General features: G+C 33.5%; 4 protein-coding genes across 7 annotated transcripts; all 4 read right to left on the reverse strand.

The window, feature by feature from the left end:
- Positions 1-420: 420 nt before the first annotated feature.
- LOC127258377 (cytochrome P450 CYP82D47-like) lies at positions 421-2,180 on the reverse strand. Its single transcript, XM_051285191.1, has 2 exons — positions 1,227-2,180; positions 421-1,113 (listed from the first exon to the last, which is right to left on the reverse strand). The coding sequence occupies exons 1-2, from the start codon at positions 2,163-2,165 to the stop codon at positions 493-495; spliced, it is 1,560 nt and encodes a 519-aa protein (XP_051141148.1). The 5' UTR covers positions 2,166-2,180; the 3' UTR covers positions 421-492.
- Positions 2,181-4,494: 2,314 nt separating this feature from the next.
- LOC127258473 (uncharacterized) lies at positions 4,495-9,905 on the reverse strand. The gene is made up of 13 exons (XM_051285321.1): positions 9,518-9,905; positions 9,313-9,429; positions 8,905-8,969; positions 8,412-8,517; positions 8,042-8,113; positions 7,852-7,911; positions 7,599-7,728; positions 7,336-7,529; positions 7,066-7,250; positions 6,845-6,972; positions 6,182-6,450; positions 5,782-6,022; positions 4,495-5,672 (listed from the first exon to the last, which is right to left on the reverse strand). The coding sequence occupies exons 1-13, from the start codon at positions 9,881-9,883 to the stop codon at positions 4,864-4,866; spliced, it is 2,742 nt and encodes a 913-aa protein (XP_051141278.1). The 5' UTR covers positions 9,884-9,905; the 3' UTR covers positions 4,495-4,863.
- Positions 9,906-10,710: 805 nt separating this feature from the next.
- LOC127257933 (basic transcription factor 3-like) lies at positions 10,711-17,448 on the reverse strand. Of its 3 annotated transcripts, none has more exons than XM_051284517.1 (6): positions 17,383-17,448; positions 11,947-12,014; positions 11,692-11,840; positions 11,561-11,617; positions 11,390-11,428; positions 10,711-11,298 (listed from the first exon to the last, which is right to left on the reverse strand). In XM_051284517.1, exons 2-6 carry the CDS (start codon positions 12,012-12,014, stop codon positions 11,069-11,071), a joined length of 543 nt encoding a protein of 180 aa, XP_051140474.1. In that variant the 5' UTR covers positions 17,383-17,448; the 3' UTR covers positions 10,711-11,068. The 3 variants fall into 3 exon arrangements, with proteins under 3 accessions (XP_051140474.1, XP_051140475.1, XP_051140473.1); XM_051284518.1 differs by lacking the exon at positions 17,383-17,448 and adding an exon at positions 13,986-14,004; XM_051284516.1 differs by lacking the exon at positions 17,383-17,448 and adding an exon at positions 12,910-12,969.
- On the reverse strand, positions 15,351-17,506 carry LOC127257934 (nascent polypeptide-associated complex subunit beta-like). Of its 2 annotated transcripts, none has more exons than XM_051284519.1 (6): positions 17,383-17,506; positions 16,440-16,507; positions 16,119-16,267; positions 15,988-16,044; positions 15,817-15,855; positions 15,351-15,725 (listed from the first exon to the last, which is right to left on the reverse strand). In XM_051284519.1, exons 2-6 carry the CDS (start codon positions 16,505-16,507, stop codon positions 15,496-15,498), a joined length of 543 nt encoding a protein of 180 aa, XP_051140476.1. In that variant the 5' UTR covers positions 17,383-17,506; the 3' UTR covers positions 15,351-15,495. The 2 variants fall into 2 exon arrangements, with proteins under 2 accessions (XP_051140476.1, XP_051140477.1); XM_051284520.1 differs by lacking the exon at positions 17,383-17,506 and adding an exon at positions 17,248-17,319.
- Positions 17,507-18,407: the final 901 nt, after the last annotated feature.

Raw genomic sequence — 18,407 nt, forward strand, 5'->3', positions numbered from 1 at the left:
CGAACAAATTTGGTTCGAATATAAATACTACATATTTAATATTTATTCGGTTTGATTCGATTTCGATTTTTTATATCTTTTTGGTTTGGTTATACCGAACCGAATATATTTATATATTTATATTATTATATTTTAAATTTTATATTAATAATTATATTCGATTCGATGGTTCGAATATTTACAAATATTTTTATTTAATTAGAATTTTAATTATTTTTAAATTTTTTTAATTTCAGTTCGATTCGAATTATTTACAAATATTTTCGATTAACCGAAATTTGAATATGGTTCGCAGTTTCGAATATTTATTTAATTCGACTCGAATATCAAATATCTATATATTTGTAAATATTCGAACTGCGTCAACCTCTAAGTGCAGTTTAATTATTAAGTTGTTTCTTATTGAAGTATTAAGTTGTTTTCCATTTATTACAAATCTCAAAATACACCTTGAAAGCATTTCAAAATACCACAAACTTCATATTCGATCGATCAATAGAGATGCGGAGGGAGCCTTGGCTTTATAACAACATTCAGCGGCGTAGCCTTAGCGTTGGTCAATCCCGCACTCTCCGTCATGTCAACCAATTCATCCGACGGCGTCGAGAAATCGAATGCCTGTAAGAACCTCGCCAGCCCAAAATGCAGTAATTGGATCCCAAAATCGGCGCCGGGGCAGATTCTGCGCCCGGCGCCGAACGGGATCAGCTCGAAATGTGTTCCCTTAACGCTAATGTCCTTATGCTCTGTTAGGAATCTCTCCGGTTTGAACTCCATTGGATCGCTCCACACTGTCGGATCCCTTTGTATCTTCCATAGATTGACGATGAGCCACGTGCCATTCGGAATGTGGTACCCTCCCACCATGCAATCCTCCCTAAATTCTCGCGGCCCGGCTAAGGCGCCGGCCGGGTATAATCGAAATGTCTCCTTGGCTATTGCTTGGATATACTCTAAGTTGTTGATGTCCGATTCGACAACTACCCTTTCTCTCCCGACCTTGTTGTCCAATTCCTCTTGCGCCTTTTTTAGGACATCGCGGTTGTTCAATAGCAGAGACAATGACCATACTAACATCACCGATGTAGTGTCCGTCCCACCGGCCATCAAAGCCTACAAATATAGTTCATTGTTTATTATTTGATATAATATTTTGTGAGAGAAAAAAAAAAAATTTATTATTGATAAAAAGTATTAAAAGGTTCATAAGTATCTATATAACGTACCATAATTGTCGACTTAATAATAGTGTCGACATTGTAATCAGCCTTGAAGTCGGTCTTATCGACGAGGGAAAGCATGACGTCGGTGAAATCCCGCGGCTTGAAATCCTTGCTCGAATAATTGACGGGATCACGGCGATGATCGTCGACCCATTCTCCGACGAGTGCCTCGATTTCTTTGCCGCAATTTTTCATCTTCTTTTCGAGCCCGCTAAAGTCGAGCCAGCCGAGGTAAGGCAGGACGTCGGCGAGGACGAAGAGGCCCGAGTAATAGAAGACCTCCCTCATGAGGCGGCGGCAGTGGTTGGCCTCCGGCGTGTCGCCGTAGAATCTCTTCCCGACGAGCACGCTGAGGATAATGTTCAAATTCAATTCTCCGATGTACTGCTTCATATCGACGAGGAGGTGTCCTGACGGATCCTTGCTGTCCTGCCATGCCCTGTAGAGCTCCTTCATGGTGTGTCCGAATTCCGACGAGCGCACGTGACTCATGAGCTCGATTCGGCGGCTCGAGAGCAGCTCGACTTTGGTGAGCTTGCGGATTTCCCGCCAGTAGGGGCCGTACGGAGTGACCCCGAATTGGACGAAGTCGTAGCCAAAGTGCTTGTTGGCACGGACCATCGGGCGCGACGAGATTGCCACGTCATGCTTCGTGTAGAGCTCTTTGGCGACTTCCCAGTCGCTGACGACCAGGGCGCGCCGCGCGCCGAGCCGGATGGTGAAAGCCGGCCCGTATTTTTCGGCTAGCGCGCCGAGGGTGAAGTGGGGGAGTTTTGGGTAAGGCCCGTCACTCATCACGTGGAGATGCCCTAAAATCGGCCACGCGCCGCCGGCCTCCGGCGGGGATTTGGCGGCGGCGATGGATTTGGAGCGGCGTTGAAGGTAACGACAGAGGAGGATTATGGCGATTGCGCCATAGATGGCTGAGGTCGTAAACTCCATTAAAATATCTATGGCTTCTCTGAACTTACGGTTTTGGAAGAATGGGGTTTGGGGATTATATATAGTGAGAGGTTTTTGCAATCATCAATTTAAAATCAAATCAACTTACCAAAATAATGAAATCATGCAAATAAAGCAAAAACATCTCTCATAGAATTATAGAAGCTACATAATGAAACGTGTGACCACATAAGAAGTATCATTTACACAATGTCTTATTTACTCAATACCATTTTTAATAGAAATAAATTATTTAATTTTACAAAATGTTATATATTAAGATAAATGTTATATATTAAGATACTATTTTAAACGAAAATTTAAATCAACAATTCATTTTAAAATAATTTTGAATCACAAATAATTAACAACTACGGATTCATCGTGTAAAAAAAAAACACGTATGTAGAAATAAAAAGAGAGGAAAATGAAAATTTGGCAAACAAAAATTTATTATTAAATTTACCGATTAAAAAGAAAATCAAATGTAATTTCATAAGTTGTTTCATAAGCTAGAAACATTAAAAATTCGAATAGGAAAGACATGTAGTCCGTTTTTGTTTCAAAGTTATCTATACGGATCTTTCAATTATGATGTTTATCAGATCAAATTATCACATTCAATCAAAACTGTATTGATTTGACACAATCAACATATATAATTAACATAGACATTACAATTATTATACAATATAATATATAGTTGTGTGATATAAAAATATATTGTATAATTTTATATTTATATTATATTGTATGTATATATATATATATATTTAATGTGTGGAAATCAATATGTATTTTACTATGTGTAATTATATTATGTGCTGTCAAAATAAATAACATATATTGTTAGACATAGAGATATTTATTTTGATTATATGTGTTGATTCTGACATATCCTATGCTATTAAGAGATTTTTTAAACTAATTAAATTCATTTTTACTTGGTAGATATTATAATTGTACATCTAATTATGCAATTACCAACTAATTAAATATACCTATTAAATAGTTGAGTATCGTGTTACTCTACCACATATTTTCACTATCTCCAAGTATTTTGATTAAAAAATAATTTACATACCATAACTATTCTAATATATTGAAGACTTTTCCTTTTAAATGTAGTATATATCCATTACAAATAATTTTAAATTTTTGAATAATATTTTTCATCCCAATACAATGTATTTTTTTATTATTATTATTTTCATTTACTTTTACAAAAACACTTGTATTTGAAAGGACAAAATTGTCAAGATCATATTACATATTTCTCTTAACTAATTAGGTATTATTTTTTTACTTTATTATCAGTTGTTAATTTTCGTGAAAATTAGATTTATTTAAGATGTGTTTGTTTGGGAGATTGGATTTTGAGTTGAGATTTGAGAAGTAAAAATTTTGAATTTGAATAGTTGTATGATGTGATGTTTTGAATGTAAAATTTATTTTTAGTATAATATAAAATGAAAAATAAGTGTTTGATTTGATGTTTTTTGGGAAAAAAATTAGATAAATAGTGTAAATCCAATTCAATCACCCAAACAAACAAACACTTTAGATTTTGTTTTTAATTTTAATTACAAAGAATGATGAAAACTATATAAAAAAGATTAATATCAAATTATAATTATACAAAATTTCTCGTTACTAAATTAATTTAAAGAAAAAAAAAAATTATAATTTAAATATATAAGGTGTGTTTAGTTTGATTTCAAATTGTTCATTTATACTAATATAAGTAAAAATATATTATTCAATATATTAAGATATTATTTTAAAAAAATATTTAATTTTGATTTTAAATTCAAATAACCATTGTTCAGTTTATATTATGATAAATAAAAATACATTATCATATCATGAAATACTTACTAGAATATTCTTTTAATATAATTGTGTGCTTATTTTATAATTCCTCCCTTCTTGATTTAAGAATTATACGATTAAAAAATAATTAAAAATATATTAGTAAAAATAATTATAAATTATAACAATAATTAATGTATGATTTCATGAATTTTAAAAATGCTAATTTTTATTATTTTCTTATTATTCTCCTTAAAAAAATATACACCATAAAAGACCATAGTCAATTATTATTATTAATTCAAAATTATCAAAATTAGAAATATAAGAATAAAATAATAGCAAAATCTAACCCACATGTTACAATTACCTTAGTTGAGTAATTCATTCCTTCTAGTAATATATTTGTGGTGAATAGTAATTTCACTTGAGTTTGTGCCTTAGCATCAGGTAGCACAAATTTTGCGTTAAGATAGCAAAATCTATTTTTTATTTAAATATTATATTAAAAACTTATTTTTAAAACAATACATAGTATATTCAAAATCGTATTTTCGATTAAAACCTGTTACATTCTCAAAAAAACTTCCACGAAACATATACAAACATGTGGTATAATCCATCCTCAGCATAATTTGTCGAGTAGCATTTTTCAAAATCAAGAAAAGCACCGCTGTGACTATCTCACCTAAAAACTTATAAGTAAACAAAAATTGGATCGAACCTGGCGGTCTGAGCCCGGGCAGAATTTGTGGGTATGGCTCGACAACAGTATACCTTTAGGACAGCATAGATAGCACTTGAATCCTGAGGATCATAACAACAAAAGCTAACGAGCCAAGTCAGCTAGCGAAGATGAAAGAGTTACTTGGAGATCGGTTTCGTGTTAATCAGAATCCGGATCTTCATCCACGATATCAGGGATTGATTCAATATCCGAGTCATCATCTGGTTTGACTCCCAACACCGTGCTTGTCTGCACGAGCGTTGCAGAAATTCTTTCGACTATAGTGTTCAATTTGTCGTCGTTGGGTTCTGATGCTTCCCGTTCTGGTGTAGCATTCATCTCTCGAAATTCTTTGTTCTCAACTGATGTAGATTTGATATTTCCTAGATCTGACACAAAAGGTGTAGAATTCATCTCTCGAAATCCTTTGTTCTCGACTGATGCAGTTTCGATATTTCCTCGTTCCGACACAATTGGTGCAATATCTTCCGCTATTCGCTGTCTTGTATTTCTAACCTGCGATTCGAGCATATGATCCTTGGTTGCATCGGTAAATTTGCTGTTAAGAACATTTGCTGACGTCGTAAGCCGGTTCTTTTCGGTCATGGGAATGGCAGAAGCAACATTAACACTCGGGAGTTCGGGAGCTCTTGCAGTAGCAGTAAGCCTTTCAGTATCGTCTGCAGTCTGCTGGGTCTCTGTCTCTTGATCTTCCATATCATCGTCATTTCCAAGCCAAGTTTCATTTAGGTTGTCTTCTTCTGATTCCGGCTCACCATTGCCTTTTCCCAGTTCTCCAAATTTGTATGTCGAAACTTGCCTGTCAGGCAACTTGTGACTTTGAAATTTATAACCATCTGAACTAGAATCCAGATCTAACGGAAGAGCCCTCGGGTGTATGAGAGCTTCCAAGGCAAGAAGCGCGTGCCTACAGTATTCAGCAAGTTTAGTGCCTGTAGCCTGCGCACCTGCAGAATGTATAAGCATTTAATTTCCAATGTAACAGTGTGAAGACAATTAAATGCAGCTTGTGTTAGAGATAAGGGATAATGTATTCATCGTATAATGACGGATAACCTCTTTGGAAAAGCTCTAGGCTTGGGCCTAGATGCGGTGGACGTACACGGTTGGGGCAGAGAATAGATGCCAAAAGCGTTCGCAAGGCAGCTAATTGAAAATCTTCCCACGTAAACGAAGGATCGCTTGAAAGAAGAAATCTTTCTTCCATGGAACATTCCCTTTTACAAGCATTTGTAGCCACACTAATGAGTAGCCGATCAACATTTCCTCGCCAGTTTTCAGCTCTTAAAGAACCACCCTGTAAACAGTTCAATATACCAAACATTTATATTAAACCAGGTGAGAATATGAAATGGCTACACTTACAGCAGATTAATCACAGGTATATCCATAAATCAGAGTTCTGCATAAAATGATATCGTAATAAAATTTATGAATTGAGCCATCTGAAATATACCACTGTCAGAAGTGCGTCTAATGCCTCCAAAGCAGCTATCCTCACAGATATTGGTGTAAGTTTACGTGCTGTTTCAACTTCCAAGGTATCAATAGCAGGTTGTTCTTGAATAGATTTTTCGGTGTTAGAATGCTTCCGTTTCTTCTGATGAGAACCTGTATGGACCTTTGAGTAGCTACTTGCACTTTTGCAATCCTTCTCACCTCCATGGACATCTAAATCAATAAACACATTGTTGACGATGGCCTGGCTCACATGCATCGTGATCCCTGCAAGAGACAAAAATAGGTTAATACAATGGCTTATTGAATCCACCATAAAGGGGTACAAATTATAGGAGTGGGACTATAATTTGTATTTCTATTCTAAAGGATAATTTAGTACCACACATTAAATAGAATATTATAATCCTATATATTGTATATTAATCACAAATTTAAGGATAAAAAGTAGTCTTAACCCAATAACATTTCTTCCCAACTTCTCAGATCGAAAGATTTAGATGCTAAAATTATAGTCATTTTGAATCCTCACACAAAATGCACGCACGTATGTAGTACGAAATACTATAAACACAAAATCCATCACACTTTTTAAAAAAAATTGGTTTAGAAATTAATAACAGAGATGATAAGTGAATATTCAAATACTTTGGATCCATACCAATGCCCATTGACATCAGCAAGACTTTCACAATCAAATATGATTTTCTCCTCAAATCCGGAACTTTGCTTCTCCTCAAGTATTCACTCAGCAGTTGCATAATGCTTGCAACATGTGGTAATGTTTGGCTGCAAGAAATTATTGGCCATTTTTAGAATCAAAACTATCAAAGATATGCATAGCAAAGCCAAAGCATTAATTGAAAAACAAATCAGATTCACCTGCCCAACCCCTCGATAACAGATGCAAGAATTTCCAGACTATGCAATTGAAGAAGTGGAATTTCTGAACAAATGAAATCATGATCCATTGTGGTCAAGAACTCATATGAGGATGGAAGCAAGGAACAGTCAATTAGCAGAGCTCTCTCAGCAAGGTATATTATAGCATGAATAGGAACAGAAACCTGCCATGTAATATTAAACTTATTTAGCATATTAAGCTATACACTTGTACGGTGAAATATGACTAGCAATGGGTAGACACTGTACCATAACAGGGTAAGTATTTGTGAGCAAGTTGCAACAGCATTGCATAAGAACAGAAATTCTAGACCCCAACAGCCGCTCGGGCCTCCTTGCTGAAAGATCTGAGATTTGTTCAAACACTGCTGGGCCTCCAAGTGGTGCTGGGGGTTCTTTTCCGGAAGGAAACAATGCTCTTGTAGTTTTAGAACTCCTAGCCTCTGCAAGTAAAAGAATGTTATGAGTCTCCCAGCAACATGGGCACTTTCAAAGAAAAACACTAGTCACACCTTCTTCTAGGCCATTTAAAATGGCAGTCAACAAATTGTTCATGCATAGCAATATCTTATCCATCAATAAGGACCAACTATCGGCATCTCCTCTTGATTTCGGAAGTAAGGACAAGCTGTAACCAAGCTTCTGTAAATGAAATTGAGCATTATTCATTAACTGAATACACAATAAATGCTAAAACATTGCAGAATTCTGCATTATTCATTAACTGAATACACAATAAATGCTAAAACATTGCAGAATTCTTACCTTAAACATGCTGCCACAGCCTTGGTCCAACAAAAGTCTTGAGGCAATAGCAACTTCAACCTGACAACGATCAATATGCTTTAGTACTTGTATGGTTGTGTTGACGGAAACTAATATAAATAATCATTGATTCACATTTAGCATATAAAACATCCAGTTGAAAAATCACATACTAAGATTATTCGCTTACACTATCATAATGCCGCTGGACAGATATTGGAAAGAGATTTATCAGGGTACATATCAGACAGACAGCTTCCTCCTGCAAATCAATCAGAGATGATTAAAAAATAATAATAATAACAACTTTGCATACATAGTCATCAGATATGGAAGGCTTAAAATAACGGAAAATAAACTTCATGAGATGAAACACAATAAGTGCATCTGCTTTGTGGTATATTCAAATGAGTTATCAAAATGTTTCAACGGTATATATATCTGGAGGTATATTAAATAGATACATGCAAATATAGCCCCGTATGTAATAATACAGTACAGCATCAGAGCAATAGTTTGATGAATTAAAAACAAACAAAAAAAAGCCTTGATATACTGACCAATACAATAGAAGATTTATCCTCATTTAGCAACTTCACTACTAGAGGAACAACTCTGGAGGCATGGGAAGTTGCATCCTTTTTCGCATTTGCAAAACCACTCAACCTAATACATATGACACGGGAAAAGGAATAAAATTTATTATTACGGTCCATTTGATATCTTGGTACATCTGTGGTGCTGAAAACAAGTAAAAATTATTGTATAATATGCACAAAAAGAAAATTTCAGTTGACAAGCTACAAAATCGAAAGACGATGACAACTTCACTAAGTCATTATATAAGCCATGGTTGCCAATATATGGGTGCATACAGAACAAGTTGTTTCAGACACGGGTTCAAGAAGATGATATAAATAACTTTGGAAACCTGCAAGTGAATTTGCATCGCCAAAAACTAAAACATGACTGAATAACCCATACGAAGTTACAAATTTACAGCTTCTCAACAAATATTCAGAAGATACATAGATTATTCACATATCCACATACCTGGTCAACAAATCCGATATTGTGGCACACGAGGCAACCTTCACAAAAGGAGATATTTCTGGAAGCTGAAAAGAGCAAAAAGGATGAAAGAAACATTGTTAAAGAAATATAACATTTGAGGCCACCACTTCTTGAAGTACAATTAAACCAATCTTGCAGCTTTACAATAATAATCTTCAGCCAACAAACTTGTAATGGCTTTCCTCACCCAAAAGAATTTCTTAAAATAGCTTAAAAGAACCTCAGAAACCTTCTGAAAAGATTTTCCAGAAAAGCTTTAAATAATTCTCAAGTTCTTTTATTTGATTGCAAGTTTGTGTAAACCAGCAATTGGCATTATTTATAGAATCAAATCAAAATATTGAAGATTGAAAACGCAACCATCCATCAACACCCAGCAAAAAATACCTGAATTTGTGATAGAAGTTTATTCAACCAAACATCGTATGAAGACACGAATCTCTCCGAACTGCATTCCAGACAGGTTATTCCAAGCAGACATATCCCAGCCCAGCACTTCTCTTGCTAAAAATCACACAAACACAGAATTCAAATATTGGAATTAATTGGCACGAACAGTGCCTGTATATGCAATCATAGCAACAATACGCACCAAATTACTTGATGCGAGAGTAAGCAATCTATTCATCCACGAATCAACAGCTAATTTCCAGGAATTCATCACATTATCGTCCGTGGGCTGCGGAGCCGATTCTGACAGCAAACTATGCGTCTTGATAACAGAAACAACAAACGACATATCCAAAGGGTTACTAAACGGGTGCTTGGCATCAGGAATGTAGTCTCGGAGAAGCGATCGGAGCAGCCTCGGCTTGCGAGCGACGTCGTGTAAGTCGTCCGACGCCATTGCAGCGGTGGCGTGGCTTCTCTTCTCGTCTCTTCGATTAAGGTGAAAGAGGGGTTTAGGGTTTAATGGTTTCAATTCGGTTTGCCTTAAGAGCCCGCCCCGAACAGACATTGTTCTAATAGGGTTCTTAGCTTCCTAAATTACTATTTTGTCCCTTACGACTTTCTTTAATAATAGTATTGGAGAAGGAATTTTTTTTTTTTTTTCTATTATCCATTTAAAAATAAGTGATAATTAATTTTATTTAAATATTTATATTTAAGGTTGTGATTGTTTAAGGTTTATTTAGATTAATTTAAAATATAAAAAAAAAAATAGAAGAGGTCAAATTTTGATTTTATATTTGAATAAATTTTTAAAAATATTTTCTTCAATATATAAAATATATAAAACGGAGTATATATTTGCAATAAGATTGAAAGTACAAGATTACCAACCGAACAGCCCAACCGCGTCGGCTCATCCGTGCGAGGCGAGATTCAGATGAACGAACCGATCCGCCGCCACCGGTCCGATTGTGCCAAATCAGCATTATTTTCTTCATTCTTTTCCATTATGCAATTCTTTTTCAATTCTTATTCCATTATTTATCCTTCAATTTCATTACTTTTGCAATTAATTTCAATGAATTTTCTATTTCTGCATGGATTTTTCCTCTTGCTTTGCCTTACTAGGTTAATTTTCATCACACCATACTCTATCATCCCCCGTCAATTTCAATGATTTTATATTAATTCTTTTGAAAATTTAACACGTAACTCCAAATTGTTTTTAAAGAAAGCCGAAGAACCCACCAAAAGCTTGACTGGCTCAATTAGCCAAACCATCGAATAATTATTTTCTACGATAACAGAATAGCACATCCAACGGTACACACTGTATGATTTAAATCAAAAACATTATTTAAATAAAAAATCCAAACCTCCAAACACAATCCAGACCTGAAAAAAATACGTGATTTTTAGGAGGTATTTTATATGGACTGTGAAAACAAAGAAGAATTCGTTAAATTCAAAGCCACATTTTCCTCAAAATGCCATTCTATTGATCCAACTTAAGAATACTTTCTCATCTTTAATCAAGATTGAGCATCCGAGCTTGCGAACCAAACTATAATTTGGGTCGACTCAGCTTGGTTGGTAGCAACGAGCACAAAACCAATGGAAGACATCGAATGAATGGCGTAGGCGCAGAAAAGCATCTAAAACACAGCATTAGAGAACGTAAAATCAAGGATTGGAACAGACCTGGAAAGCACAAAGAAACATAGGCGCGGTGAAACTGTAAATAGAAGCCTTAAGAAGCATTGGTGTGCGATTCCTGGCCCTCTTCGGCGGTCAAGTGGCTGTGCTTCTGCTCGCCCTCTTCTGCAGCAGCTTCAAATGTTTCACCAGGGACGAGCTCAGGAACCTCATCGTCGTCGTCCTGTGCTGCATTAGCCCCAGAACCTGTATTGCTGCCGGAAGCAGGTGATTGTTTCTGGAATTGCTCTGCCAATTTCTTCAAATTCTCGAGGTTATCCGGACCTGATGAGCATGTGCAGTAACCCTGACTGAATTACGATTTTCATATAAACAAGCTGAATGATTTGCGAGAGCAATGAAAAGCTGCACTCACCCAATTGGTTGATAATTTGGGGAAGAATGTCTTGTAATTCTGAAGACAAGCATGCAAATGATATGTTAGAAATATTGCTATCATTTTCTTTTTTTCAAATTTTAAAGAGAAGAAATAAAAATATAATTATCAAGTGAAAGTCTAAGATGGGCATTAAAGAAAGGAGCATACTCTTGTTCTGTGGAGTGCCACTGACGACCCAAGTGTTGGCTGCAATGGATGCTTGAACTGAAAAACAAAAAACAATCGAGTAAGAGATGGTAAAGGCAACCTATTCGACAATGTCAAGTTTCAGTTGGCACCTTTTGGGTTAGTGAACTGGATTACTACATCCTCCTTGAAGATATTGACTTCCTCGATTGCAGGAATGGCATTCACCCCAATTCTTTTAAGTGTGCTTTGAAGTCTCTTGTCATCTGTGGTAGTTGTCTTGTGTACAGCCTTCTTCTTTCTACAACAACAATCCAAGTAGAATAGTTTAGTTTTTCGAATTGGACTATGTTAAGTGTACACTAGAATACATAAAATAAAATTTGCCATATTATCAAAAGGCAAACCTCCTCACAGTGCCTTTCCCTCCGGTGCGAACCGAACCGGCCATCTTCTGTAATTTTTCCACATTCATCTGAAATTGAACAACATAGGAAGTTGAATTAAACTTCAAAGAGTATTTTTCTTGAGTTTTATCAAGTTTTTTTACTATTTGAACTTCACATTCACCGAAAAAAAATACATCTTTATCCTCTCATAAAACATCACATAAAAAGTCCTTTTGTAAGACCAAGCAGCAAGGATTACTAAATACAGATTCTTTAAAAGCTATCTTAAGCCATCCTAGTAGCAACAAAACTTCTCAAGTTGCTGTACCAAACAAATGGGGAAATTGAAGACCAAAATCTCTATGAGCATGATGCTTCACCCACTCCACTTAAACATAAAGAAATATGAAGGATTGGAAGGAACACATTGTAAATACATACTACCCAATTGCAAATCATAGGTATAGACAACAAAGCTAGCAATGTTGTTTAATCCTATCACAAAAATATCTTATTTGCAACTTTAACATTAGCAAAAACATCCTAAGGATAATGAAAATATAATTGACAAAAAGAACCACAAAACCCACAGCCCCAACCATATAAATTCCAGTTAATCGTTTCTTCTTCCAAAAATATAAAAATCGAGGGCTAAGATTTAGCTTTCAACAAATAATCCCACAGCCAAGAGCCAAATTCAAACTGAACTGAAAACCCTAATCAATAAATTACAAGACAATAATGCCAACAACAAAGATACACCAGAGTGCCAAAAGTTCAAAAGCATCAGTAATTATCAACTAGAAGTATATTAACAAATTACGACAATACAATCGAGCATCTACCAGATCCAACAATAAGCTCTACAAACAGAGGCATGTACCAAAAGAATTAGCCCCAAAATACTAAGCCTGACCGAAAAACCAAACAAGATTGTTAGAATCCACAATCGACGGAAGACGTGAACGATATAGTAATTACCCTTGCGAGCTGCGAAGCAGACGAGACGAAACGCCAATCGAGGGAGTGAAGGTCGAGTGGCTGCGAAGCAGGGAAAATGATTTGAAATGGATAGCTGAATGTAAACCCTAAATAAGGGGTAGTTTCGACATTTAACTTGTCTTTCAGTCGCACATCTTCAAATGATGCTATCTAAGAATTTGTGTTTTTAGATTTTTTTATTTCTTTTTATTATATAGATATAAAATCATTGTAATATAAAAAATAAGATATTAGATATTTTTTAAAATAAATAAAATATATATATATATATTATATTTTTATAATATTTATAAAAAATTATGCCATAAAAAATATGGGATAAACATATTCTAAATATGATAGAAGTGACCCATTATTTATATTTTAGATATTTTAATTTTTTTAAAACTAATTCTTATAAAAACATATTTTGAAATATAAATAAAATCTAGCACTTAAACAACAAATTGTTGGTGTGAATAACTAATTGTGTGTAAGTTTGAATTTTATATAATTAAAAAAAGAACTGAATAATTATATATATATATGTTCATATAAGTTTTATACATAAAATTATAAAAAAAAATAAATTCTATAACCATTAATATAATATCACACTATCAGTCACAATCCTATAACCATTAATGTCTTCTTTGTAAACCTTAACTGTGAGAAAAGCATCTCACGGAAAATGTAAAAATTACTTAACAAGATGGTCATATAAATTGCAAAAAATGGAGGTTAGAGATTCAGCTTTCTATAGACAAATACAAAGTACAGTGATATAAATATTGAAATGAAAACCTAATTAACAAATTCAAAATGCAGCGAGTCTGAAAAGATTTGAAAACATCAAATTTGGCATCTCAGAAAGAAGCAGACTAGCGAATTACGAGTATGAATCCAAAATTCGAGCCTCAATCAGATTCAACACTCAAATAGGATTACAGGCAGGTGCCATCATGTATCGAAAAAATTACCCCCAAATACCAACACTACTAATCAAAATACAAACAAGATTACTGGCATCCACATAAATACGAGTCGATTGAAGATGAAAAGAAGATAGCAATTACCTTGACGAGGTGAGAAACAAGCGAGGCACGTAGGCAGTGGAGAGTTCGTCGGAAGGGAAAATGTAAATGTTTGGATTGATAGCTAAATAAAAACCTTTAGATTCGGAGTAATTTTGTTCATGGGTAGTTTCGGCATTTCATTTGTCTGTTGGATTTTGTAGAATTCGGCCCGAAATCTACCATGAAAGTGTCTAAAGCCCTATCCCATCGGCTTCGTGTAAATCTGAAAGAAATTTATTTATTTTTAAAAGCCAAGTATTACTTCTCCTAATTATGACACTATTTTTTTTTTCATGAAATACATAGTGTGTGTTTGTTAAGTTTTGATTTTAAAAATCTTTTATTAATGTAAAATATAAAAAATATATAAATAATATAAAAATAATAAATATATTTAATATATTAATTTTTTTTAAAAATACATTAAATTATTTTTAAAATAAACAAACAAACACAAACATTCAAATCAACTCAGATTAACCTATACAATTTTTAATAAAAGTAATACTTCCTGGAAAGATATTTGGAATTTTTTAATAAATTAAAAAATAATATAAATATAATAATGAATATAAAAATATTTTTAATATTAATATCAACTTATTATTTTTTTATGTAATATTTAAATATTAATTATTATTAATAAATATAGTACAAATTAAAAAAAATAACAAAAATACTTCTATTAATGATATTTGTACAAAAATTATATAAATATAAAAATATTTTTAATATTAAACACAATGACAAAAAAATATAATTATAATTCTTAAAGACGAACATAAAAAATAATATTTTTAATTAATAAAATAAAAATTAACCTTTTTGTTTTTAAAACTTTTTTATTTAAAATAATTATATATATAATAATATATTTATAATATAAATAAAAATTAAAAATATTTTGATATTAGTAAATTATTACTTTTTCCCTTATAAATACTTTAAAATGAAATAGAAGTCAAAAAATGACAAAAAATACTTTGAATGGAATAATTTTTTTAAAAGAAAAAATCCAATCAAAATATTATTTGAAAGCAAAAAAAAAACTCTAATAAAAACCTCAAACTCAAGTAAAAACAAACCCTTTATTCAACTTTTTTTTTTTTTACTATTTAATATAAAAATATACTATTTCTTCTTACAAAACACCCCAAAAAAAAAAAAAAAGACCTAAAATACCACACACCAAAAATAATAGCAGATAAAATAAACCGGAAGCAATATTAATTTTGTAAAATAATTGTGTCTAAGAGCTCTCATTTTTTACTCTTCCAGGCGATCAAAAATAAAGAACACCCCTGCGCCATGGCTGGCAATAAAGCTCAACAAAACATCAATATAACAAATCAAAAAGGGGCCGAATCACTAAAAGCATTTACCAATTTTGTAAAGCATCACTAGATTTCTTGTTATGGTTCACAAAAGATGTAAAGTCGAGTATTGCAACAGACCTGAAAAGCATGAAGATAGAGAGACAAAGGCGACCCAAAATTGTAACAATGAAGCCTCAGGAAGCATGGTCGTGCGATTCATGCCCCTCCTCCACTGCCGAGTGGGTGTGCTTTGGCTCGCCCTCCTCTGCAGCAGCTTCAAATGTTTCTCCAGGGACAAGATCAGGAACCTCGTCGTCTTCTATAGTGTCCAGTGCCGAAGTAGCACCTGTATTACTTCCGGAAGCAGGGGCATGTTTCTGGAACTGTTCTGCCAATTTCTTCAAATTCTCGAGGTTATCCGGACCTGATGAGCATGTGTAATAACCCTGACTGAGTTACAATTTTCACATAAACAAGCTGAATGATTTTCGACGGCAATGAAAAGCTGCACTAACCCAATTGGTTGATAATTTGGGGAAGAATGTCTTGTAATTCTGAAGACAACCATACAAATGATATGTTAAAAATATGCTTATCATTTTCTTTCTACAAAATTTAAAGAAAATAAATAAAAACATAATTATCAAGAGAAAGTTTAAGATGGGCATTGAAAAAAGAGATCATACTCTTGTTCTGTGGAGTGCCACTTACGACCCAAGTGTTGGCTGCGATGGATGCTTGAACTGAAAAACAGATAACAATCGAGTAAGAGATGATAAAGGCAGCCTACTTGACATACTGAAGTTTCAGCTGGTACCTTTAGGGTTAGTGAACTGGATTACTACATCCTCTTTGAAGATATTGACTTCCTCGATTGCAGGAATGGCATTCACCCCAATTCTTTTCAGTGTGCTTTGAAGTCTCTTGTCATCTGTGGTAGTTGTCTTGTGTACAGCCTTCTTCTTTCTACAACAACAATCAACGTAGAATAATTTAGTTTTTCGAATTGGACCAGGTTAAGTGTAACAGGCACTTCTGTATGCACTTACTAATTTATTCGAGAGCACTACTTCTCAAAATTAACCTAGTGTACACTAGAATACATAAATAAAATTTTCCCTATTATCAAAAGGCAGACCTCCTCACAGTGCCTTTCCCACCGGTGCGAACCGAACCGGCCATCTTCTGTAATTTTTCCACATTCATCTGAAATTGAACAACATAGGAAGTTGAATTAAACTTCGAAGAGTTTTTTTCAAGCTTTTTTACTATTTGGACTTCACATTTACCGAAAAAAAATACATCTTCACCCTCTCATAAAACATCACATAAAAAGTCCTTTTGTATGACCAAGCAACAAGGATTACTAAATACAGATTCTTTAATAGCTATCTTATGTCATCCTAGTAGAAACAAAATATCTCGAATTGCTCTGCCTAACAAATCAACACCAAAATTGCTATGAGCATGGAACTTCACCCACTCCACTTAAACAAGAAGAAATATGCAGGGACTGGAAGGAACACATTGTAAATACATACTACCTATTTGGAAATCATAATTATAGACAACAAGGCTAGCAATGTTGTTTAATCTTATGACAATAATGTCTTATTGCAAACTTAAATAATGGCAAAAACATCCTAAGGATAATGAAAATATAATTGACAAAAAGAACCACAAAACCCACAGCCACAACCATATAAATTCCAAGTAAATATTTATTCTTCCAAAAACATAAAAATAAAAAAAGAGGGCTGAGATTCAGCTTGCAACAGATAATCACACAGCCAAGAGCCAAATTCAAACTAAAATGAAAACCCTAATCAATAAAAAAAACAAGACAAAACAATAGAGATACACCAGAATGCGAAAAGTTCAAAAGCATCAATAATTTTCTACTAGATGTATATTAACAAATTACGACAATATAATAGAGCATCTACCAGATCCAAGAAGAAGTTCTACAAACAGAGGCATGTACCAAAAGAATTAGCCCCAAAATACTAAGCCTGACCGAAATACAAACAAGATTGTTAGCATCCACAATCACCGTAAGACGTAAACGATACAGTAATTACCCTTGCGAGCTGCGAAGCAGACGAGACGAAACGCCAACCGAGGGAGTGAAGGTCGAGTGGCTGCGAAGCAGTGAAAAAGATTTTAAATGGATAGCTGAATGTAAACCCTAATATCAGGGGTATTTTCGACATTTAACTTGTCTTTCAGTCGCACATTTTCAAATGATGCTATATAAATATGAGAGAGGTTTTTTTATTTATATTTTGAGGAAAAAAAAATCAAAATAAGTCTTATTAAAATTAAAATTAATTAATTTTATTTTACTTTATATTAAAATTATTAACTTTAATTTCAATACGACATCTGATCGGGACCAATAAGTTCGTATTTAAGAAAATACAATCTTGTACAACATCCTAAAGGACTTTCGGATTAAATTCTGAATTTTCATTACACTATATAAAAAAAGTTTAGTAATGATAAATGGTCATATCTACTTGCGCAGTTCTTCAGGGAAGAAAGTTGAGATGAGAATAATAAAATAAGATTTTTTGTCCAATCTCAAATTTTTATCTAAAGATGTGACGATCATTTAAGACTTTTGTTTCTTCCTTGTAAAGTATAGCATTCTTGTTTGTTTCGCGTTTCTTTTCGAATATACTCTAGCTTTTAATGGCATTCAAGCATAGATTATTATGGATATTTTCAATGTTAACTCATTAATTGACTACACCGCCGTAGTCACGCCATTTCTAAAATTTTTAGGCTAGAGAAAGTAATAAGAGTGATTTTTGGATATTTTTAATATTAAATTGATGAAAATGATATAGAATTAAGGTAGCTATTGATGTTCGGCTATCTTGACACGTAGTCTGACATGTTCACATCAACCATTGTAATTAATTTTATAAAGATTGAACAAAAAATAATTAAAATTATTTATATTAAAATTAAAATAAAAAATAGTTTATAATAAGAATAGAAGAGTACTTCTTTTTCTTTTTTTCGTAAATACAAAAATTTAAATAAAATATATTTATAAGTAATTAATAAGGGTGTGTTTGTTTAGGGACTAGATTTACAC

Source organism: Andrographis paniculata, unplaced genomic scaffold (genome assembly GCF_009805555.1).
Source record: "Andrographis paniculata isolate CXL003 unplaced genomic scaffold, ASM980555v1 Contig59END, whole genome shotgun sequence".
Taxonomy (NCBI): Eukaryota; Viridiplantae; Streptophyta; class Magnoliopsida; order Lamiales; family Acanthaceae; genus Andrographis; species Andrographis paniculata.